A 25724-nucleotide genomic window follows, 5' to 3' on the forward strand; every position below is an offset into this window, starting at 1 on the left:
ATTCTTTGTTTCCCCGCTAGAGGGGGTGGGGCGTCTTTCCCACCCTGGGCATCTTACCCCACTCTCCCCTATTCTCTGTGCAGCAGCCCAATTGAGCATTCTTGTGGTGATACACTTAGCATCAACCTTATTTCTACGCACTACTTTGCTCTTATATGCTTATTCTACGACCGGAAATTACTGAATAAATCGAAGACCAGAGTCAGTAAATCTCTCCATCATAATTACTTGTTGCCGATCATCAGAAAGTTCCATCTAATGAGTGGCCGTTTTGAATTAGTTTTCTTTCTGAAAAGTTCGTCTTTATTTATTTTGAAGTGTCTGTGAGCAGGTTTTCCGTAATGAGTTTTTACAAGGACCAAAGCTTCCATTCACACTTGACACCACGTAAAGAACACGAGAGGATACGGATGTGGGCGTTTCTCATTTCCGTAATGCTTTGCCTCCTAAAGGTAGTGGCAACACTCGTGAAAAATGAATGCAGCAATTAACACTTACAGTAATGATCCTGGACTCTAAGCTTTTCATGAAATCTTCAGGTGTTCCGTTGAATCTTGAAGAGTTGTAGGTGTACCTAATTATTATATATGCCTAATTATTGTTAACGGGTGATGTCGCGACGTTGTAGATTTCTCGTAACGGTTGCATGTTTTCGCGTCTGTGTTTAATGCGCAATGGCCATTATTTGTATCAGCCGCGTTCACTGATTCAAACCCTTCCTCATTTCACCGACTCAGCGGTAATCACTGTGTTTGCTTTTGTTTCATGTGCTTGGTGTGTGTGTCGGGATCGGTCACCAGTGCTTGTGTCTGTGTTCCGGGATCGGTCACCAGTGCTTGTGTCTGTGTTCCACATACGATCGTCAGTATCTGTGTCTGTGTTCCTGGCGCTGTCACCATTATTTCTCTCTGTGTTCCAGGCGCTGTGTCCAGTCCGCGGGAGCACCTGGTGCGCGGCCTGCAGCGGGTGGCCCAGCAGAGGCCCGGCCGCGTGCCGGCGCTGCTCGCATCGGGCCTGGCGCCCGAGGCCGCCGCCTTCGTCCAAAAGTACGTCCAGGCGACAGGCGTAATTCTGCAGTGATGTCATCGGCCGAAGCGGGACACCCCCGATGCGCCTACCGTGCCGTTTTTGCGGCGCTACCTGAGGCCGAGTGTCATGTACGGCAGCCTGGGTGTGACGTAATACTGACGTCACTGTCGGATGAGACGGCCGGCCGTGACTGCCGTAGTCCAGTATGACGTACCACTTGTGACGTCACCTTGTCAGTGGCCGCCTGAGCCATCGCATCTCTCCAGTGCTAGCTGGCTTTGGCTGCATTGTGGGACCGACCCAGCCCATTGCTTTGCGAACGCTGAGTTGAACGTCGTGTGATCTGAGGCGGAGACAATGGACCGCTACTGTGATGTTGGTGTGCGCAGCATACAATGTGATTTTTGACTTCGTGTGTTTAAATGCTGAGGGGTTTGTCGGCGATGGCTTGGGTTTCTCCGAATGGCGAATGGCCGCAAACAGCTGACCGGTGATACGAGATTTACAGAGGAAGGCTCAATCATGACCACGGCAGGAGTGTTAAAGGGAGATAATGACCTTTTTCCAGGGCGTATTTTAAGGGATTTTCACTGGGTCGGCAATCACATTTAGGGGCGGCATTTTGCACTCATAGGGGCGGCACTTGGCATCTGAGGGGGCGCCATACCTACTGATATTTAATGACAAAAAAGACACGTTCGATGGTTCTTTTATAACTCTTTCTAAGTAATGATTTCAGATTCAACCTACCGAAGCTCAGCGGTATTACGTCTATTTTTCCGGGATATAACTAGTATTTCTCGTGTCATAATGCGACAAATGAACTATAATTTGACTTTACAAAAATTAATTTTAAAATTTTACCTGAGGTCAAGTTCATGACCTCACCATAAATAAAACATGTTGCATACCAGTCGATCCGTATCGTCAAGCTTAAAACATTCACGGTGTTTTATGGCTCTAGAACAGTGGTCGGCTGGTCGCACGAGTGGTGCCCACTTTATGGGCGCTGGACGGGGCCATTACCCCCACTTGTCATACCCCATTGCAAGCCCCATTGCTTACACAGCAAGGGTCGCTGATATTCGGCCATATCCTTTGACGCCTCTATTTTTCTGCATCTAAATAAAATGCAACACAATTAACTCTCTTTTTATGGAGAGGGAGAGCGGGTGGAGTAAGGATGAAGTCATACATTTTTTATTCATTAGTTACTCGCGTAATGAACAGCATATAATTTTGTAACGATACGTTCATCCCCCCCAAGTTAATGAATGGTATACCTACCTACTCAAATATTTTCGTGACCCCAGTGACATTTTCATTGAGTTTTTGAAATTTGAATGACCTTTACTCGGTAACTTTCTCTCCGGATCGGCCGGCGGACAAAACGCAAGCGAAGACAATGCGGGGAGTCCGGTGCTCTACCAACTGAGCTACGGAACAGGCAAATGCTCACCATAGGTACATCGACTGAACGATCCCTTTATAACTTCAGCGATTGATAAGACAAACAGTGTGTAACTGTATATATAAAATGTAAGTCTCGAAATTGCTATGTCTTTGACCAAAGGTAAGGACAATTTTGCGACCCTTCCATTAGGTATAAGGAAATGGGAGAAAATCAGGGCATGCATGCCTCTTTTTATAGGTAGACAAATGTCAAAGTTAACGAATTTAAACATCATAAAACAATTAAAAATGAAACACTTAATCGGAAAATTGCCACCCACGACCCCTCGTTATGTCCTTGAGGTCATGTCAGGTCATGGAAGGCCTCCAGCAGTTTTTTCAATAACTTCTGATAGAGACATGCGACATGCCTGAGCGATGAAAACACCTTAGATGATTTCAGTTTGACGATACAAATCGACTGATATGCAACGTGACCTTTACCAGTCAGGTCATGACCTGGACCTGAGCTCAAATTTCCCAAATGACATTTGAATGTCAAATTATAGTTCATTCGACGCATCTCGACGAGAGGAGCACAGTACTGAAAAAAACAATGTCATACCTTTCGTGAGTCAATAACTATTGCAGTAAAAAGGTTCTTCATTAAAACAGCTCAGTAGAGGGGCGGAGGGGGGTCCACTGTCCACTCCAAACCTCCCCGGCCCGGCACGGTTAAACTAGTTGTGCTCTGGAGGTTAAGCCGTTGATGTTAGGTCAAGTCTGAGGACTTTGTAGGAACGTTGAAGAGCAATCGAATGCGCTTTTTCCGCGGTGCTGTAGTTCTATTCTTCCCCGAGTTATGCGCCAGTTTGCCAATAAATGTTGAAACAGACAACATTTCACCCACATTTCACCTTTGATGACCTCTGGTCACCTGATATTTGACATTTGACTTGACCTAACCAAAGTACGGTTAACCAACTAACCCAAGTAGTTTTTGACACTCTTTCGAATGCCGCTTACCGCGTGTCGCTACGTGGCCCAGTAGCCAAGTTATAGGGGGTTCAAACCTCAGCCCGGCGCCGGTTAAGGGAAGGCACTATCATTTTAGAGGCGCTGCAGATATGCTAAGGGACGACAGCATCATTTTGAGGCGCGCCACCAATTTTTTTAGGGCACTTAAACCACTTTGAGGGGCACCACCGACACTGTGAGAAGCGCAATTATCTCTTTGAGCGTTGGGGTGGCACCATTACATAGAAGGGCGCCATGTGCGCAGTGATGTGGGGCAAAATGACAATGAGGAGCGCCTCCGATACTTAGAAGAGACGCCAACATTACTCGGGGGGGGGGGGGAACATCACTTTTATTTTGAGGACGCCACCCCATTGTAAGGGGCGGCACTGTAACTTTAAGGACCGCCGCGGATACTTTAAGGGGCGGCTCCATCATATGGAGGGGCGCTACAGATCGTTAATGGGCGGCAATAGGTATGATATTTAGGGACTCCGATACTTCGAAGGGCGCCACTGTTTGTTTGAGGGTGACATGGTCACTTTGAGGGGCACCACCGATACTGTTCGGGGCGCCACCGACACTATAAGGGGCGCCACCGACACTGCCAGCAGCACAGTCATCACTTGGACCGGCGCTTCTATGACATTTAAGGGCGCCGTGAGCACATTGGGGGGGGGGGGGCGGCACCATGACGTTGAGGGGTGTTACGGAAGGTTTGAGGGGCGGCAACATGACATTGAGGAGCGCCTCCGACACTTCGAGGGACACCAGCATTTCTTTGAGAGGCGGCACCTTGACTTTTGAGGAGACACCACCAACACTGTAAGAGTCGGCACCATCACTTTGAGGGGCGCCACGGATGGTTTGAGAAGCGGCACCATTATGTATATGGATGGACGCTACAGAAAGTTAGAGGGCGGCAACATTGTATTGATGAGTTCCTCCAAAACTTTGAAGGGCGCCACTGACACTGTAATGGGTGGCACCAGCACTTTTAGGGGCGGCAGCATCATTTTGAAGGCCGCCACCGACTCGTTGACAGGAGACACCATCACATTTAGGGGCGTCACTGGCACTTTGAGGGAGGCACCATCACATTGAGGGGCGCCACCGATGCTGAAAGGGGCGGCATCATCTTCTTGAGGGGCGGCATCATCTGCTTGAGGGGCAGCTCCATCACAATGAGGGGCGATGTGGATACCTAGAGGGGCGGCACCATTATATTGGTGGGTTCCTCTGACACTCCGAAGAGCGTCACTGACACTATGAGGGGCGGCACTAACACTTTAAGGGGCGGCAGCATCATTTTGAGTGGCGCCACCGACTCGTTGGCGGGCAGCACCATCACATTCAGGGGCGGCATCATCTTCTTGAGGGGCGGCATCGTCTGCTTGAGGGGCGGCTCCATCACAATGAGGGGCTATATGGATACCAAGAGGGGCGGCACCATTATATTGGTGGGTTCCTCCGACACTTCGAAAGGCGTCACTGACACTATAAGGGGCGGCGCCAACACTTTAAGGGGCGGTGCAGCATCATTTTGAGGGGCGCCACCGACTCGTTGGCGGGCAGCACCATCACATTCAGGGGCGCCACCGGCACTTTGAGGGCGGCACCATCACATTGAGGGGCGCCACCGATACTGAAAGGGGCGGCATCATCTTCTTGAGGGGCGGTATCATCACATTGCGGGGCTCCACAGATGCTTAGAAGGGCGGCACCATTAGGTACATTGAGTTGGGCTACTAACAGATTTAGGGGCGGCACTGTCACATTGAGTTGCGGGATCATCACTTTCTATAGACGGCTGCTTCACTTTAAGAGGCGGCATTATCATTTCGGAGGGCAGCAGCCTCACCATGAATGACGGCACCTAGCCTGCATGTGCGTGCTGCATCCTAGAGGGGGCGGCAACTGGGTCGGCAAACGGCTGTCACTGGGTCGGCATTCTCCGTGACTGGGTCGGCAATTGCCGACCCAGTTAACATGTTAAAATACGCCCTGCCTTTTTCCACAAAATCTGAGTTAGGACCATTTTCTGACAAAACACAACAAGTTATAATGTAAATTAAAACAATTTTGCTCAATGCGGTACCTTGCCGCAAATATCTCAACTTGAAGTCACGTTAGCGGGGAGCGCTGAAAATGACCGTTGAATAAGTACTTACATCACTTTTTGGTACTTGCATGTAATTTTGTAAAATGAGCGTATTCCTTACATTTGATCTTCATCACATCTAGTTAGTTAATGGTCGTCTATAGTGCCTTCAAAAGATATTCATGGTTTGGGGGTGGTTTATGTCTAAATTTACGCAACTATTTTTCCTGTTCATCATCTGACGCCATATGCTGCTATTTTAGTAGCAACGACTCAATTTTGAATCGGTCCCGCCGACTGCACAATAAAAGAAGATAGATGCAACACTTTTGCGGCTTCACTGAAAAACTTATGCAGTACTGTTATCAAAATTCTCATAACACCGTTCGACAAACCTGAAGTCTTTTTGAAATAAATATGCTTGTATTTTTCGCTTCAGGCTCTGACGCCAAAATAATGAAACTTCGCAATCGCAAGATTTGGCCGCGTTTCTGGCGCATGCCGTTCATTTGTGGCGCAAAATAATACTTGGAAACAAAGAAGAGTGGGCACTATGTACCCCCGAATTAGAATCTAATTAATTCTAAACCGAATTAACTCTAATTCAAATTAGAATCCTTACAACCAAGCAACGACAAGGCAGGGGCGGATCCAGGAAAACTCCAAGGGGAGGGTCATGAATCGAAGTGATGCCCCTACCTATACCCAAAATTAAAAACTCAACGGATTTCGTCCACTTCATTTTGGTGGTGCCCCCATTTTCAGTTTTTTTCTTTTTATTTTTTATTATTAGTCAGTATCTTAACTCTTAGCCACAACCACATTTACCAATTGTAAGCAAGTATATATGAATGTGCTATGTGTATATATGTTGTGGACGCTGAGTAGTGAGTACTTACCAGGAACGTTATCAGGTAAGCAAATCGTTGTCAGTCCGACGAACTTGACCCTGGCGTCTAAAGGGTCTGTCCTTGACACTTCAGGCTTGTCAGGGGCACCAAAGTCCTTCCAGGGACACCACAAACCTGTCAGGGGCACCTACGGCCTTGTAGGGGCGCCACAGGCCCGCCAGGGGCACCACAGGCCTGCCAGGAAGCAGGGGCACCACAGGTCTAGCAAGTATACACGACAGGCCTGTCAGGGGCACAACGGGCCTGTTGGGCCCATGAGCACCCCTAGGGGCAGGGGCACCACAGTCCTTCCAGGGGCACCGCAGGCCTGTGAGGGGCACCAGCGGCCTAGCAGGGGTACCAGTCAACACAGGCCTGCCAGGGGCACCACAGACCTGCCAGGGGCACCAGAGGCCTGCCAGGAGCACCACCGACCTCGCAGGGGTAACTTGGGCCTGTCAGGGCCCAGGGGCACCACGGGCCTGTCGAGAGGCACTTCAGGCTTTTCAGGGGCACCATAGTCCTCTCCGGGCGCAGGGGTAGCAGGGGCACCAGAGGCCTGTCAGGGGCACTACAGGCCTAGCAAGGGCACCACTGGTCTATCAGGGGCACCACGAGCCTGTCATAGCCAGGCATCTCAGGCTTGTCAAGGCCCAGGGGCACCACAGGTCTGTGAGGGGCACCAGCGATCTAGCAGGGGCACCAGTCAACACAGGTCTGCCAGGGGCGCCACAGACCTGCCAGGGGCACCACAGACCTGCCAGGGGCACCGGAGGTCTGCCAGGGGCACCACCGGCCTCGCAGAGGCACCTTGGGCCTGTCAGGGGCACCACGGGCCTGCCGAGGGGCACTTCAGACTTTTCAGGGGCACCAGTCCTCTCCGGGCGCAAGGGCACCAGAGGCCTGCCAGGGGCACCAGCGGCCTAGCAAGGGCACCAGAGGCCTGCCAGGGGCACCACAGGCCTAACAAGGGCACCACGGGCCTGTCAGGGGCACCTCAGGCTTGTCAGGGCCCAGGGACACCACAGTCCTTCCAAGGGCACCGCAAGCCTGTCAGGGGCACCAGAGGCCTGCCAGGGGCACCACAGGCCTAGCAAGGGCACCCCTCAGGCTTGTCAGGGCCCAGGGGCACCACAGTCCTTCCAGGGGCATTACAAGCCTGTCAGGGGCACCAGAGGCCTAGCAAGGGCACCACAGGCCTGCCATGGACACCACAGGCCTGCCAGGGGCACCACCGGCCTTGCAAGGGGCGCCTCAGGCCTGCCGGGGACACTTCAGGCTTGTCAGGGGCGTTACAGTCCTGTCAGGGCCCAGGGGCACCAGGCCCGTGGTGTCCGTGCTAGGCCGGTGGTGCCCCTGGCGGTCCTGTGGTGCCCCTGTCAGGACTGTGATACCCCTGATAGGCCGGTGGTGCCCCTGGCAGGTCTTTGGGCCCCCGGGCCTCAAGGGGGGGGGGGGGCCATGACCCATGTGACCCCCCTTGGATCCGCCACTGCGACAAGGCGATAACATAAACAAAAACCCAAGCGTCGCTGTTTGAAACAAAAGCGCCATATACTGCGACTTTTTTATAGAGAAGGACAACGCATTTCGGTGGGTGTTACAAGTACTGCAAGTACTGCTTCTTTTTTGCAAAAATAAAAACCTTTTTCACATACGAAAATGTGCTAGGAAATTTTCATATTTTATAGAAACTACAGTAGAAATAGTATAGATGTCGAGTAATTTTTATTTAAGAAAAAAGAAAGCTCATTATCTCCCTTTAAAAGGTCGAATGATTCTGAAGCAGGTCACATACCTTCCGAAAACATACATGCAGGACGAATGCATGTACGTGGCTTACCGGATTACTGGCGACCAGTGTGCTCTTAAACGTTAGCGGCAGCTATACCTGTAAAGCTACATTCAACCCGCGCCGTGGCTCGTAGATTTTGTTTTCGCTTCCCTTTTTTCTAAATATCTGATAAAGGGAAAATCCATCACCTCCCTCCCCGCCTCCAGATGTTACGCCTGTTCTATCACTGTCATGCCGGTTAACCGTTAATTATTGGGATATTGTCCCCGGTCCCCTATATTGTTTCCGGTTTTCGAACATTCATAGCCGGAGTTTGAGGGATTCCGTCTGTACTGTCCTCCGCCAGTGTATTCAGAGAAGGTGATAGATATTGCCGGCGGTGAACCCGCGCAGTGAGATCGCACACAATGGCGGTCCCGGCGGCGCCCCGGCCGCTTCTGTCGTCCAAATAGACTCACAGTCCTGTTCCCCCGCTCTGTGGTGCCCTCGGGGCGGGCTGCGGCGGTTCCTCAGCCTGTCACGTCCCCGCGGAGAGCGTGTGCGGACAGTCGGAGCCGCCTCAGATGGAGTTCGATTCCAGCGGATGTAAGGAACAGTCCCATTTGGCCGTGTGAGCGCACCGTCGCCGTCTCGCGGTATGCTAATACTGCGTGTCTGCAAATGGCACGGGCCGAGTCAACTTGGGGTGCCGCCATAACTTAGGTCTGTTGATCCTCGCCTAGGGTTGTTTTCACCCGACTGCGGCCTCAGGATGCAGTTGTAATCCGAGAATGTCTCGAAAAGTGAGGTGAAGATATATCGGATTAGCAGGCTTGTAATACCCATGCGGTCATAGAAGTTGCCAGCCATAGATGCTTAGGTTCGTGGAGATCTCTGTTTTCTCTGTTTTGTTTAGTTAGGGCATTTAGCCGCGGAGTTCATCTTTCTCTTTATGCAGTTGGCTGAAGCGCTCATAGGTGTCAACACGGGATTGGTTGGCATGACTGGCATGACTTATTTATGGGGCATGACACCTTTCATAATAATGTTTTCTCGACATACCTAACTACGCAAAGGCAGTGCAACTAAATATTTTGAATAACCGAAATCAATTTTAGTGCCCCCCGTCCATCCCGTTTTCAACGCAGGCTGGTTCTACATAGCCACGATGTTTGTGAGCGCTGCGGCGTATATAAGCATTATAAGCATTCTGAGGCATCTCAAATTTCTATTTTTAGTGTGTCCATTGTTTGATTTCCGCTGAACTGGACCGAATTAGACTGCACCAGCTGCAGGATCACCTCGCACCGTTTTTCTTCTCTCGTAATTTGGATATGGCGCTGCACTGCGTCGTTCTCAGCAAACGTTTTAACTCACACGCTTTGAAAATGAGGCTGCTTAGGCATTCGCAGTGTTTGGTCTTGAGTTCGGCAGCAGTTATCTGTTATGCGGCAGAGAAGAATAGTAAAATGACGTGATGATTACCTATGGCTCATGTTATAGGTAGTGACCTGACCAGGACCACGAATGAACGACATGCTCTGGCTACTCTCTTCGCTCAAATATTGCTTCAGTTATTTTCCTTTGCGAACAATGATCTCGTCATGCCGATCGATGTGGTAAAGCAGTTTCCAAATTTTGGGAAGGGTCAGGTTGATATAAAAAAGGGACATAGAACGAAAAACATTAGCATCACATACACCGACTACAACACGACTTAAGGCCGCCCCACACTGGACCTCTCATGTGGGTTGCGAGTTTGCGGGTTTTGAGTTTGCGGGCATAATGCTAATTCATAGAGTGATTAGACCGCTCCCTTATGGTAACTTCATGAATGCAGTGAAGCCGGTACACCTTCAGAAAATTACATATAGTCGCAATACCAGCGCAACGAACCAAAATTCGACTCCAACGAAAAACCCGCAAACCTCGCAGAACTCGCAGACCTCGCAGCGAGGAAAATCGAATGTTTACTCAAAATTAACTTTTGGAATGCGATGTAAGGTCGCTCGCAAGCTAAAAACATGCAGACTCGCTTGTTGATGGTAGTGTGGGTCACTCAGCTTAGATTGTAGGCATTATTTGATCTGGAAGAAACCCGAAAACCCGAAAACTCGCAACCCGCATGCGAGTTCCAGTGTGGGGCGGCCTTTAAGGAAGCCAGTTGCCTTACTTTGAGGCGAGCATACCTCGTATTTGTTACCTATATTTTAAAACCAGACCAGAAATGATTGCAGATATTATTCGTCAGCTAGACACAATACATCCACATCTCTCCCGCTCCACTGAAAATGATGCGTCCATTTCCTTATTTCCCTCGGTGAGTGCAGCTGCTTATGACTGAGTAGCAGAGGATGCATCTCGGTGATAGCAATTTCCGCAATGTACGTGCATGTGTCGCATGGGAAATTCAACATTAACACATCCTGTCTGCATATGCTCCCTTGAATTAAAATTTCGAATTCCAGTCGAGCGAAATATGATCAAATCAGGATCAGCCACTTCTATTTCACATTTCATTTGCGAAGAAGATTAATGTTCATTCATTTACAATATTTGAGTGCAATTAACGCACATTACGACCACTCTGTTTGCTCAAAGATTTCACGATTAATTATCTTCTGCAGATATCTTTCCTAGGGCGGTAGCTATTTTTGCAATGGTAGTTAAAAAGACGTCCTTGTGAATCAGTGGAGGGTAGGTATACTCAATATTCACTGTCTATGGCAGCTGGTAACATTTTCATAATTCCAGTTACCTGCATACTTATTATTTGAGGCTATATCCCTAACCGGCATTTGCCATTACTGCATCCTTCGACGCCACAATGGAAGAGGGTGGGTGGGTGGGTGGGGGGAGAGGTGGCTACGACCAATATTAGGTACTTTAGCATCTGATGCAGGCCCTTGGCGTTTCAGCTAAATGAGCGAAGTTTCGCCAAAAAGCGCTTCTTTCTTTGTGCTGTCTTACGTTCTATTTATGATATATCATTCGCAGTACACTTATAATGCTATTTACACGTTCGCTTTGTTAAAGGGACACTCCCACCTTAACATTAGTTTTGAGTTGAGATAGCCAAATTGGTGGCCATGGCCTGCAAATACCGGTTTGGGCACTCACAACATCGACAAATGCTTTAATTCGGAGATATGGAATTTCAAACTTGCAGTTTTCGGATTCTAAGGGGCTAGTGCATTGGTATGCCCCCTTAGAATTTGTGACGTCAGCGGAGATCTAACGATTTTTAAATCTTTTACTAAAACGTTTGGTAGCACGCGGTGGTATATGCTGCTTTGCGCGCAACAAATGCCGCACTTTCAAATAAAGTCGCTAGGAACAGCGGAGATCCCAAAAAGTAAACAAAAGTAAAAGTCTAATATCTTGAAAACCGGTGAATATTTTTCGATGAAATTTGGTAGATATTCGTTTTCGCTCTTTCTGAACCGAGCGACATCACTTTCGTGCCAATTCATTAACTTTTTTGAAGGTGGGAGGGTCCCTTTAAGACGCGTCCATTGTATAAAAATTGCTACGAGCGAGCGAGCGCAGCGAGCGAAGTGAGTCTTTTCAATATAACGGAAAAATCTCAGTATGAGCGGCCGGCCGGCCCGGCCCGGCCCGGCCCGGCCTGTAACGCTTTTGAGAGGCTTATATCTCAGCAACCGCTGGACCGATTGGCCTGCGGTCTTTTTTGTTGGGTAGCCCCATCCCTTCTACCCCGTAATTGACTACTTTTGATACATCTCAGTGATCGTCGTGGCACGTGCCACGTGAAAAGTGAAGGGTGTTCAAGCGATTTTGCAAAAGTAGTGATTTTGAGAGGCTCATATCTCAGCAGCCGCTTGGGCGATTGACTTGCGGTAATTTTTGTAGGGTAGCAGCATCCCTTCTACCCAAAATAGGATACTCTCGATGGGTGTGGGTCACCCCCAGTGCACGTGCAAAATACAACAATAAGAGGTGCCAAATTTGTTCCCATTTCAGTAACTCGGTAATTACTGGGGCGATTTCGCTGAAACTTGGCATACAGGTAGGCACCCACCAGGCAATGCATTCCAATGTGTTGCGGTTAGGGTGCTACTGCACGTGCGCACGTGCAGGGGGCATTTCCAGATCTCGAGAACGGCTGGGCCGATTGCGCTCAAATTTGGTACACGGTTGGGGACCAGTTAGTAGGGTGCCGTGCAAAAGTCATTTTGGACCCCGTTTGCACGTGCGCACGTGCAGAATGCCGCTTTCAGATCTCAGGAACGGCTGGGCCGATTGCGTTCAAATTTGGCACACCGCTAGCGACCGGTTAGAAGGGTGCTTTGCACAAGTCTGTTGGAAGCACCCTCTCGCCCTTCCGCACGTGCAGGGCTCACTATCTCGCTCGCTCGTTCTTCGCCCAAAAGGCGTTTTACTGGTAATAATAGTTACTTCAATGATCAAAGAATAATTGCTCATTTACATTTATTTGAAATGTGTTAGTTGAAATTTAGATTGATGACGAAAATATAAGAAATATGAACAGACATTTATTGTGCTGTAGGTATCAACCGTTGAAAAACGGGTTCATACCTAACCCAGCTCGATGCCTTAGGGACGTTTCATGTGCTTTGTGCAGTAGTTGCAAGGAAAGTAGGCAGTGCGTACAAATATATCCACGTTGCACTATAGGGGAAGTTGGGGCAATGCCGGAGTTTGGGGCAAAGCCGAAATTCGAGATATTTCGAAAACCGTAAGACATGGATGCCACCTGTCAGTGATGCTCTGAAGCTTAAGTGACTACAATTATCGCATGTTTGTTACGAGTCGTCATTCGGAATACTTCGGCTGTGAGGGCGCCAAGAGCGTTTTCAAGGTACGCGTTCCTTGTACTACATGCGCCTTTGAAGCTGCATTTCTTACTCATTATGCTACCGTTTGTCTGGCCAATTCGGTCAAGTGATCTTCAGCATGTCTTTGCATAAGTGTGCTGCCTATTTGAAATTTATACGGCACGTTGAAAAGTTATGGGCCTGCAAATGAAAGTATGGCTGGCTGGGGTAATGCCGAAAACGTGCAATTACGCACGTTAAAGCACGCTACCTGGACTTTACTGCTGTAGAATAGCAACGCGAATTTTTAGTCACACAAATTACACTTTCAACCGACACAACGGCCTGTTACCTATAAGGAATTATTTACCTGGCATTTTCTTATTATATCACACAATTATAACTTCCAGTGTGCACCAAGCGTCCTCAAGCTCTTAAAACGCGTGTCAGCTTTGATAAATTCTGGATAAAGTTTGAGATAAAGTGGCAAAACATCAAAGTCGGCATTCCCCGTAGATCATTTCTCCCATTTTCGGCTTTCCCCGCAGTCCGGGGCAACGCCGAAAAAGTCACTTCTTTGATATTTTTAGTTTGTGCGCTTAACGGTATGCGAATTCATCAAATGCGCCTGGTATGTTTGAAAGGCAAAAGACTGGCCTCTCGAATGACGCCAACAAGAATAGCTTATGTTGTCTACCTTGCGTGCTACGGGCGTCAGAAAAAAAGTATTCGGCGTTCCCCCAACTTCCCCTACGCAAATATATCGTAGTGCAACGTGGACGAGTGCTTGCCCACTGAGTAGATATTCCCACAAGAACTCCAAAAGTTGTGTCTTCTGGAGTAGCCGGAAATAAGTTCTACTAAAACAAGCGTTAAATATTTCTGTCTTTTATGCCGCTATAAAACATGATTCGTTAATTTTTGACGGGAATCTAGAACAGTTCCCGTATGTTGTAACGTTTCAGTTGCAGCCGGCATTCCGAATAGTTTACGCATTTAGTAGCCGAGTTTGGCCTTTGTAACAGCCTGTAACTCGTCAGAGACGTCCAATTTCTGGGGTTATCGTGGCTGGCTCGTACACCCCCACAGATGCCTCGAGGCCAGCCGACCAATGAGCTACCTCTTACTCGTCACGTGATCGCTCTGTCGGAGCGGGCCGGTCAAAAGAGCGCCGCGGGCGGTGCGCGCCGCCATTGGTTCGTCAGCGGCCGGTCCGGTGTCGAGGTCCGATCGGTCCGCTCTGCCGGCTGTCTGCAGTCCGCTCTGCCGGCTGTCTGGTCCGATCAGCTGCCCGACGGCAGAGCTTGTGTCGGACACCTCTAAACCACAACAGGGACCCCGGACGGATTGGACTTGGAAAGGGGCAGCCGCGGTAGTCGACACAGATCAGCGTCAGGTGAGCCGAACTGACACTGACACAGTGACACTGACACAATGACATAGTGATACTACAGCCGAGCTGACACTGACACAGTGACACTGACACAGTGACACTGACACGATGACACAGTGTCACTGCACGTTTGATGAATCAGCTGTGCCTAGATGGGCCATCAAATCTGGTACGGACATTAAAAATGAAGACATAAATGTCATCAAACTTGAGGTCTCCGAACGAGTTATGCTGCCGCATAGTGAAGGAATAGGGCTGGGCTAGTAGGCTATTGTAACTTTTCCAAAGTGCCCCTTATTCAAAGGGGACACTTTTGGTAACGTTAGTGAGGTGTGTTAGGGTGTTTATATGAACCCATCTGTCGGGTTCCCTTTCCGATAAGTGTCACATAGAAAGAGAGGGGTTCAATACGAACCGGGCCTGAGCATTTGGACAGCGACTCCCCGGCATGGACTCGCTAATGAACCCGCTAATAGTTAGGGATGTCTACCGAAACTTGCCGGTCGAGACGGATACCTGCTGGAGCGAGACGGCCATCTATTGGATATTGCCCATGTTGGTTAAATCATTGGAATGTGATAATGTCTCAAGCATTCTTATATAACTTTCTCACCACTCTCCCAATACATACGGGCAAACCACTGTCAAGCAAAAATTGGTCTGTGGTATGACAGTTTGACGTTTGTGAAAAGCGATAATGTGAACACATATATATTGCACAAACCGGTTTCGATATCACTTCATCAGTGTGCAAATACATAAATAAAACACACAAAATACAAAACGGAGACGAAATAGGTACAAAAGTTAGCTGAGCTGAACGCTGTGGAAAGGAGGATCCAGTTTACATTAGAAGAAGAAACTAACAATACTTTACCTTTCTTAGATGTCCATATTGAGAGGACGCCCAGCGGCATCAGATACAAAGTTTATAGGAAAATCACAAACAAAGAGGACTATATTCATTTCTTTTCAGCTCATAGCAGGAGAACGAAATCGGGGGTAGTGATTGGATTCTTCCTCAGAGCGATGAGAATATGTAGTCCCGAAAATCTGAAGGAAGAATGTGATCATATCACTGACGTTTTTAGAGGTTTGAGGTACCCCAGGGCATTCATAATTGAATGCTATAATAAGGCAAAAAGGATCAGGAATAGGACGGGAAACGAAACAAACGGAAAGACAAAGAACGCTATAGTTGTTGTACCCAGGCCACAGAATTGTGAAGCATTATCAAAGATGTTGAAGTGCTCCGATATTCAGATTGTTGAAAAGGCTGGGGAGAAGATTGGTCAGGTTGTAGCAAAAAAGAAAAAGTGTGACCGTAGTGAAACAAGTTTAGTGTATAAAATACCGTGCAAGGGGTGTACACAGCCTTATTTCGGTGAAACGTCGAGAGGGCTTAAGAACAGGTTAACGGAGCACAAGAGAGATTTTAGGAACCACAATATTAACAATGCAATGGTGAAACATGCCGAAAAGTGTGGTAGTCTACCTGATTGGGATCGCGCTGAGATCATACGAGATAAGTTAAGTAGGTCCGATAGAAAAACGATCGAATCGTCCCTCATTGAATCTTGTTTGTGTGTAAATTCCAAAGCTGGTGACATACGATTGGGAAAAAGTTTAGCCGTTCTTTTGGTGCGGAAGCGTCTTGGGATCTCAATCACATGAGGTCATATGAATGTATTTGAAATTAATTTGCTCTGCTGTACGTGCTGTACCTATTTCGTCTCCGTTTTGTATTTTGTGTGTTTTATTTATGTATTTGCACACTGATGAAGTGATATCGAAACCGGTTTGTGCAATATATATGTGTTCACATTATCGCTTTTCAAAAATTGGTCTCCATATACCATATGCATTATGCGTGCGAGCATTGCATATGGTATATGTCACGCAATGCAACAGCTATGATGTCACGAGAAGACCGTTTGTGTCCTGTGATTGAAGGTCAGTTCATATATACAGGGTGTCCCATAAGTTCGTTCTCACATTATATTTGCATGTGAAACAGAGTACATTGCGTTTTGATATATTTATGACCCCTCAATGTGCTCCCCATTTAATAGGCAAACACATGAAAACATGCTGCGGCATGCCAACCGGCATGTTTGGCTGCATAGCAGGCTTAAAGTTAACCCAGACTGGCTTGACATGCGCCGTGAGCTCCTCGAGGCTGGAACAGCGCTACGCTTCGACGAGCCTAAATTTCAGCATAGCCAACACATTTTTATGAAATTTTGATCCGATGAGATGCTTGGCATGTGATCTTGCCACAAACGCCTGTCACAGTCTCCTTGCACCGCTTTTAAGCTTTGCTTGACCTGTGCACTGATGCACTGTCTTGCCTGAAGATGGGCCTACGACCTCCCGGATGCCATTTTCTCCTCTATAAATGTGTTCATACTCACGGTTCGAGTTCAGCTTGAGGGCTGAAACTCCTCCTAGATGTTCTTGGAAAAGCATTATGCTTCCCAAAGCTGTTTCTGGAACACCAATCGCAACCTGGTCAGCGTCTGGACGCCTATAACCCCACAATACCGCGACCCTGGCCTTTTGCATAGGAACATAACGGGACGAAACGGAGGCCTCCTCCTTCGCCCTTATGGGGTTGTTTTCGGGTTTGGACGGGTGTTTCATCTCGAACATGGACTAGTTAGTTCAGATGACCTGGTTGATGTCATCAGCCCTCTAGTGTTTTTAGCCTCAGGCATAACGAAACTCATGTTTGGCCATTTTAAGACGTTTTTGACTGTTTTGAGCCCTCCAGTAAGCAAAGCTTAAGTCACCTTGAGTTATGTACCCCGAAAGAACACTCTTAGACAGCTGGTAATCCATCCTGAAAAGTCTGCTTGCCAACTTTCTAGCCCTTTGACCTTTTTGATGGCCACTTTGGCGCCACACAGTTTTGGCCACTTGGCTTACTGCTGAGGGCTGACTGGAAAGCGGATAAACTTGCAGTGATTAACTCCCGACAAATCATCGGCGTCACTTGCTGACTGTGCGTCCAGTTAGCGATGGACATTGTCTACTGACTGGTAGGCCTCAATCACCCTCAATCGTCGCGAATGGTCACGTGCTGACTAAATATCGAGACGTACCCGTATCGGAGACCTCTATGTTGCGGCGTTAGCCGTCTCTGTAGGAAACGGGCTCTCTAGCAAAAACTATTTTGTCTACAGAAATTAGTTACTGTGGAACATATTTCTACCAGCCATGGCAACCACGTAAGCTCAGTTACGAGCCAATTTCAGCGTGCCTTTAAGCAAGAGAGCCTAAAAACGTAAAAATTTAGGTGAGAACGAACTTATGGGACACCCTGTAGGTGCCAGTCGCTGTATTTTGGTAGATACATGCATCGTAATAAAAGATATCTGTTCCTGTGGATAATAACTAGTTAACTATAAGGGGAACAGCTGTCCGGGTATATATCTCACGCTATTTTACCCGTGAAAGGTCCGCTTTCCCAAAGAGCGGCCAGACCGGCTGACGGAAATTAAAAAGACTGAGGTCATACTGATGGCTTCCGGCTGGTGCTATAACGGTTGATACGACCCCCTTCGCCGTTTCGCCCCTGATGGAGCTAGAGCCTCGCGCGGAAAAAGCGAGCGTATGTGCTATTACGAGACGCAGCGACTTGTACCCAATTTTAAAATCTCCGGTCAACCGGTGACCTCTGAGGTCAGGTCAAGTGGGCTAAGGCACAGGCTCGGTTTTTGATAAATAATTCTAAAAAAAAAACGGTCGCAGTGCTGCGATTTTTGCATCATCGTGCTGGTCTCGCTCAGGCGCGTCGAATGGTATACTTTTTGTTCGGGTGAGGTCAATTAAAGGTGTTGACCTTGGGTCAAGGTCAGGTCAGAGCTTCCCAGATCACGAAGTTGCTTAAAGGAGATCATATCGATATAATTCGATTGGGCAGGTCTTCCCGAGTCCATTGGTGGCTTTTCCGACTCGCTAGCGCAATACGATCGGGAGTTATTGACGACAAACTTCTATGATCTACTGACGTCATAAATGATGTCACGCAGGGTCAACAATGCAAAAGTGGAGCATCAGGCTTTGCAAGGAGTGCATGAAATCACGATTTCGTGTGGTTGGGATAGTTTGAGGCTGTTCCCAGCGCAAAAATAACAGTTTTCATTTTTCCCCATTGACTTAGGGTATAGGTAATGGTGAGGTCACGTGACCCACTTGACCTCATGTGACCTTTAGGAAAAATCCGATATACAAGTTGTGAGACCTCTGGTGGATACTAGGTCCTGTAAGTTTCACCTCTCTTTGAAAGCTGCTCTGGCACTGAGGGCGTTGCGAAGTTGCGACATCTGAGGACCGTGCAGAAGTTCACTTATGACGTCATGGGTCAAAGACCTGACCTGGCCTGAAAATGCGTTTAGTGTCATAAGATCTGTCTTGAATCAGCGGTCTAGGGAGATGAACGTTACAGAACGTTGTAGAACTCTGAGTACTCATAGCTTCTTATGAAGGATTTTCAATTTGAAATATCATGAGATCAGGCTGCTCACATTATGGCTCACATGACCTCACCATTATAAGTGAGTGGGAGGAGTATGGAAACTGCTTTATTAGCGTCGAAAATAATACTGCTTAACTACTCAAGCACATAAGCTCATGATTTCATACACCCTTTTCAAATTACGATGCTTAACTTCTGTGTTGTTGATGGGTGTGACGTCTTATATGATGTCACTACGGTTATCATATTTTTTTTGTCAATTACTGCCGATGAAATTGAACTACACCTTTTTAAGTGCAATTTCAAAAAGTTAAAGACCAAATTCAAAAAGTTTACGTTCGAAATGCACGTGAACGTTTTGAATTCGGTCTTTAACTTTTTGAAATTGCGCCTAAAAAGGTGCAAGGTGTAGCGTGACAGGAAAGCACATAATAGCCGTTTTCACGACGAGCTACCTGGCCAATGTACCTAATCGGGCCAAATATGTACCAAATCTCTTTCACAATATCGATATTTTCAGATGATGAATTTATTTAAGTGTTTTAGCCGAAAATAATGTCTGATAATTTGAAAAATGAGATATCTAAGCATCTGTGAAACCCAGACTGATAACTTTCAAGAAACACACTGAATCTAATTTGACCAAATCTGCACCTAATTCGCACCAAATGTGAACCAGATAGCCGTCGTGATAACGGCTAATGGAGCCAAAAAGACGGTATGCAGTATGACCTCCTCCGACTAACTTCGAGACCTGGGTGGCTTTGACCTGGCATTGATCTGTGACAACACCCTTGGTTAACCTCTCTCAAACAAGACGTTTATCTGTCGACGTTCCTACGCATTAAGAGCACGGTTGTGACAACATCGAGGCTCTGCAGTCTGCATCCATTTGTTTAAATTTTGTGTAATGATTTTGGGCGAAGTTATTCACCAATACCGAATCCCTCCTTTGGGCATTTGATTTGACCTCAGTTGACCTGAGACCTTAGCATTGGGCGCCAGTCGCTGCACGCCTCGTGGCGATGCGTACCTATGCTCCTTTTCCGTGAAGCTTATATCTCAATTACAGGTGCAAAGCGGAGCTTGAGCCCCGCCCTTCCCCTCGGCTGTGGCGTCTGTAAAGCACCGATAAGATCGGCGAAGGCCAAAGTAAAAAAGTAATATCGTTCAAATATGCGTGAAAATAAGGGGTGTTAAAACACACCGTCACGAATCACAGACTTTTCCGCGGGAAATTGAGATAGGAGCTCAAAGCTAGCCTCATGTAATCGAAGTTAGCGCGGTAAGAAATGAGTAGACTAAGCGGCAATTCTTGCGACTTAACGAACACTCAGTAGGTATTACCCACATATGCTACCTACTGCCTTGCCTGTCCTGGGGAAGAGGACGATGATCTATCTCCTATAGTCAAAAGAAAAAGAAAAAAAAAGAATCCCTTAGCTCTCCCTTTTACAGTGGCAGGTGAGTAGCCAAGGAATAGGTGCGCATTAGATCATCGCAATTACCTTGGTATGCCCTACTTACTTAACGGGACTAGTTAGCTTAATGGCCTTGATAGGCCAAATGCATCATTTTGCAGGTGATCAAAATGTCTTACCGTGAATGGTATGGTTGTAACGACACTTTTGCGCAAGCTCATTATTAATTCATCGACAAAATGTGCATAATGAGTGTTGTAACTTTTACTAAATGACTTCAATAGCTGTAGCAAAGGTCTCCACTACAACTGCCCACCTCTTCCAAAGCCTTCCGCACACATAAGTTGGTGCTGCGTCGCCAGTCGGTTACCAGATTAAAAAAAGCCGCAGAATTCGTCGACTAGAAATTACGAACACGCCATGTCCTTCCTTGAAATGAATATATAAAAACAGAAAAGGCTCAAATAGAAACGAATATATTGCCACATCGATGTTCTTCTTTTGTGTGCTGCGTAGCACTAGGGAGTCGTTGATACGTTCATATAGCATCAGGACCCGGGGGAACCGATTTCAATATATACAGTTTGACGAAAGGATATTGTGGTTATGTGGTCGGTCCACTCCGTATGACGGAGTCACCCCATGTTGACTGCTCCACGCTCCGTCTCTCTGCGCCAGGATGCGCGTGACGCTGATGCTGGTCTCGCTGGCCATGTTGCTGGTGGTCATGCTTGCCTCCCCCATCACCTGCCGACCCGGACTGCCCAACGGCCACCTCACCGCGCACGGCTTCGGCAAGCGGAGTCGCTGGGGGCACCTGTTCTCGGCAAGAAACGTGTGAGTAGTTATCTGCATAATCCGGTGACAGTCGTCCTCTTTTTGTTTATAGACAAAAAGTAATCCTTTAGGATTACTGTTTCCATCCATACTCATTTACTCGGCAGCTTCATATATGAAGCTTAAGTCGACAGCCGCTAGGTGTTTGCTGTATGCCTCACACATTTGCATTTGCAAAATTTTTACCTTCAATTATGTTCAGCAAAGAAATTCCGACCTTTTATAATATAACAGCCATCCGGCATTTAAGGGCCACTCTGAGCAGCGATTTCATACAATCTCGGTCTTTGTGGCATTGTTCCACTGCTCTGCCCTCTGCTGACTGTATTAGAGTCCGGCTCGGAGCTGTTCCCGGAGCTCGCCCGGCGGCAGCTGCGCCTGCCGGTCTCGGCCGGGACCATGTGTGAGTGACAGGTCCCCGGTCCGCCCGCAGACCGCTCGGCATGGACCGCAGCCGGCGCGTGGCCGTCGACCTGGAGCAGCCCCTGTACACCGCCTACGGACTGGCCCTCTCGGACCCGGACAGTGACGCCGACAGCTACTGAGCGCAGCCCGCCGCCCCCCGCCCCGTCCGCACCGCCCGCTTATTAACGTCACACCGATCCTCGAACAGTCGAGCCGCTGCCGACGGACCGACGGCACAGGAATGGCACAGGGACCGACAGGACCCGACGGACCGACGGACAAACGGCGTATAGGAAAGACCCGGCGGATCGACGGGCGACGGCACAGAAATGGCCTGCCGACGGGAATCACAGGGATGACCTGCCAACCGACGGGCCCAAATTGAAAGCATGAAACGAGTGAACGACCACTGGTAAATTCCGTCACCGGCCCCTGAGACCGAGTTCGCTTCACACCGATGCGGAGTCGCCACATGAACCGGGGGCGGTCGCGAGCCGACCTCGTCGTGAGAGCCCGCGAGGAGGGTCCGAGGCTGGCCCTGGCGTGGTCTGAGGCTGGCCCTGGCATGGTCTGAGGCTGGCATTGGCGTGGTCTGTTGCATTGTCTGCAGCGCGGTCCATTTCACTGACCGCGGTGCCGTCAGTTCAACAAACCCAAGGTCACCTGCGCGCCGCAGCTGACCCAACGGCGGTGAATTATATTAGGGCTCCTGAATATACAGATACCCCCATGTATGGTGAGGCGTCAATGGTGCCCCTGTTTATACAATATAACAAAGTATCTATGAGAGTTCATGGCGGTGTTACATTTCCCTAGCATTGTGCAATGTGGATGTAAAGACTTCCATATTGATTGAAAAGGCGAGAAGGCTCTACAGACGCAGACCTAACCATCAATGTTGACGCGCATGTATTGTGTGTGAAGCAAGGATCGGCATCCGGTATGCTCTCAGCAAAACTTACCTAATGCTTGGAAGAAAAGGCGCACTGCGTGGATGAAAGCAAGGATCCTATCACCTTTGTTACATACACTGTAAAAAATATTGACTAGCCCCTCGTCAAATGATTCTCAACGCTAAATGTCGGGGGTACAGACTAGTTTTGCATCCTACTTTTGACACACGCTGCGAGCCCCTGGCTTGTTTTGTGTTCGTCAGATGACAGTTACCAGGTGTCGGTTAGTTTTTACCATGTCCCAAAAATAGCTGGAGCGTTTCTGCCTTGTTTTGGAAGCAGGTCCTCGTTAATGCTGTGTATGATAACAAAGTACCTAGTAACAATAATAACGAAAAACAATGTCAAAACGAGGGCGGCTTGTTTAGTGACGATGCTCAAAAGAAGCATCGTCTTGTTCCTACTTAACGAATGAAGCTCAAACTAGGTCAAAACTAACGTATTGCTCAACCCATAGTCAGATGACCAGCAGATCCTACGCCGCCCAATCCATTCATCGAATTTGCCAGCGAATTCGTTTGAAGACCATCATATTATTAAATATCGGTGGTCTTCAAACGAAATCCCTTACCAGTTTGATGACGAATTCATCCGGCCCATTCCAAAAACGCTCAAGATAAAATGAAAGTGTATTTCTGAAATATTGTGCTTTCTTGCAATGCACCTTTCGTATATCAAGCAAACCCTTCACTTCCAGCGCCCGTTTACAGTTATCAATCGAATTAGAAGCATGCACATACCTATCGATATATCTGAACCTAAGAACACAGAAGACATTTTGTAGAGTACCTGTCTGAGCCTATATGCAGTGGAGCCCGTGAGCCGCCCAACCGCAGCTGCCTCATGAACTTGATGATAGGTCTGAACCTCAGATTGGCCAGAGCTTGGCCGTCAATAACCAGCTTATTTATATCCACAGTTGTAGTGACTTAGGGTTTGGAATTTGCCAAACCTAAGTTTTGATTACCAAGAGAAGTTTTGTACTTCTTGCACTTGCCTTTTCTTCATAACTTTGGCGGAAATCGTCGTAGTGAAACTTCAGTGTTCCGTTAGGTGTCGGTTCTTGAGAGAGTTGGCCAGGCCGGACACCGGGGGCGGCTCCACAACTTTCGAAAAATTAAACCTAAGTCCTATTGCACTGCATGGAGAGCAATTCATTTAAAATCGCTCTTGTTCCCCTCCCCCTCGACAACTTTGCAAACGTCTCTGCGCGATTTGGTTGAGAATAGTTAATGGCTTATGGCAAGTTATTGAATCAGAACGTCGATCACTGCAGGTCATATATCGGCAAGCAATTCTTCATAACTAGACACTGCACAAATGGAAACGATACAGGTTTGCCCAGTGATAAACACTCGCACTGCACAGACGCACGCACCCACGACCGAACGCGGCACGGCACAGCGCAACTGGCGCCGGGAAGCCGGGAACGCATTAAGTGAAGGATTCACAGGTGCGCAACTTTATTGCGAACAATAAAAACCTACCGCAAACGATTAAAAAAAAAAGTTTTAGGGCAATCAGAAATACAAATGTATTAATTTATAGAAATAAAATTGTCATTCACCATCCAAATAACCCAACAATTTATTTGCCGTAAAAAGTGTCTGGAAATGGAAAGTTGCAAACATGATTAAGCAAGTAGGGAAACGCAGCAGCTACCAGGCGAATAATCTCAGGCTGGTTTAGTGACGAGTGCATTGCTACGGCTTGTTCCTCACCCTTCACAGATTACTATAACAAAACTACCCCTAGTATTTTGATCATCCTGAGGCTGGCTTTCACCTAATAATTTGATGAGGGTCTTCCTCGTTTCGGATTGAGGCGAAAACAAACGTCAAACAACCTTGATAGTTAATTCAGCACTTCAAAACAAAGGTACACCTAGGGTATCATTACAATACCGGATCATAACGATCTGGATAGTTCTCAGCCTGTAAGCTAACTAAGCGGTAACTAGTCAAGTGGTAGGTACCGGAAGCATTGACAACCTGGTGACTGTTTCGAGACCCTTGTTTTGACACATAGCTCGTCAATATTTTTTACAGTGTAACAATATCAATATGGATGCCGCAAAACATGTCATTCTCTCCGTAGAATGTCTCCATCTCTTGCTAAATAAAATGTAATTGACTGCCATGAGTTTTATGGCGTGAAGTGAATGTTTTACGGCGTTGGTATCTTCTGTTGTATAAGAACATTATATTTCGGGACTCATCTCATAATATACATATATGTACATACATCGAGATATTGTAGGTAACTACGAACACACATGTGACTCCGGTCAATTTCTAAAACATTGAGGTAGGGAAGGTGTATCAAATTGATCCGAAATTACCACAAACTTTCACAATTCACATGCTGCTGCGTGGTAAAAAATAGCCGTTTTTGACCAGGAACGGTCAGAAGGTATAAAGTAGGAAGGAAATAATAGTTTTTTATTTGCATTTGAATCAATGCCATTTAAATATTGCGCAGCACAAAATGTGTTGATATGCAAAACAGGCACCACACAAATACCCAGGCGTCATTTCGAAGGTTTCGATAGATCAACAATTAATTTGGCATTTAGTGGGACACGCAATGCGCATTTATTCTGACATGTCATTGGGAAATTCCTATTGGATGAGAGAAATACCACGTTATACTCGTCTGCAACGGAATACCACGCACTATTGGATGACGGCTTACATATAGCTACGCACTCGTACCTGAACATCAACAATATCCAATCCGGTTCGCAACAATCTAAACTTTGAAATGTTGACGGGGCTGCAATGGCAGAGGTGACCAGTGGGCACCAGGGCATGATCCGTTCACCGTCCTTCCTTATCGGAACGCGGTTAAAATTTTCAGGAACGGAGGAACGTAAGTACTGGTCTCGCGGGTTTTAGCGGTAGGTTTTGCACCTAGAAAATTTAGTGTACTTCAGGCTATATCTTCCTCGTCTTAAGCTTTTGAGTGTTGAAGATGCGATCGACTTGTTGGGTAACAAGCCTGCCATGATCGTGTGAAATGGCTTCATCGTAGATCAATTAGTTTCTGAGATATAGCCGGAAATGTAAAAGTGCCAAACCTACCGCTTATCAAGTAGCTCCGAAGTCCGAAATTACGAAATAAAAAATTAAAGTGCTCCGAAAATTACGAAATAAAATAGATCGCTACCGCTTAATCTCCCGAGAGCCGTATAACTCTTCACATCGTTAACATATTAGTGATCCTTTCCTCTG

General features: G+C 47.5%; 1 protein-coding gene across 8 annotated transcripts in view; it reads left to right on the forward strand.

Moving 5' to 3' along the window:
* Positions 1–1437, forward strand: part of LOC122378373 (exportin-2-like) — a 32275-nt gene extending 30838 nt beyond the window's left edge. For all 8 annotated transcript variants that reach the window (XM_043359359.1, XM_043359356.1, XM_043359357.1 and 5 more), the window contains one exon: positions 920–1437. In XM_043359359.1, the coding sequence (XP_043215294.1) occupies positions 920–1080 (161 nt within the window). In that variant the 3' untranslated portion in view covers positions 1081–1437. The remainder of the gene's footprint in view (positions 1–919) is intronic.
* Positions 1438–25724: the final 24287 nt, after the last annotated feature.

The sequence above is a fragment of the Amphibalanus amphitrite genome, unplaced genomic scaffold (genome assembly GCF_019059575.1).
Source record: "Amphibalanus amphitrite isolate SeventyFive unplaced genomic scaffold, NRLGWU_Aamphi_draft 000058F_arrow, whole genome shotgun sequence".
NCBI classification, from domain to species: Eukaryota; Metazoa; Arthropoda; class Thecostraca; order Balanomorpha; family Balanidae; genus Amphibalanus; species Amphibalanus amphitrite.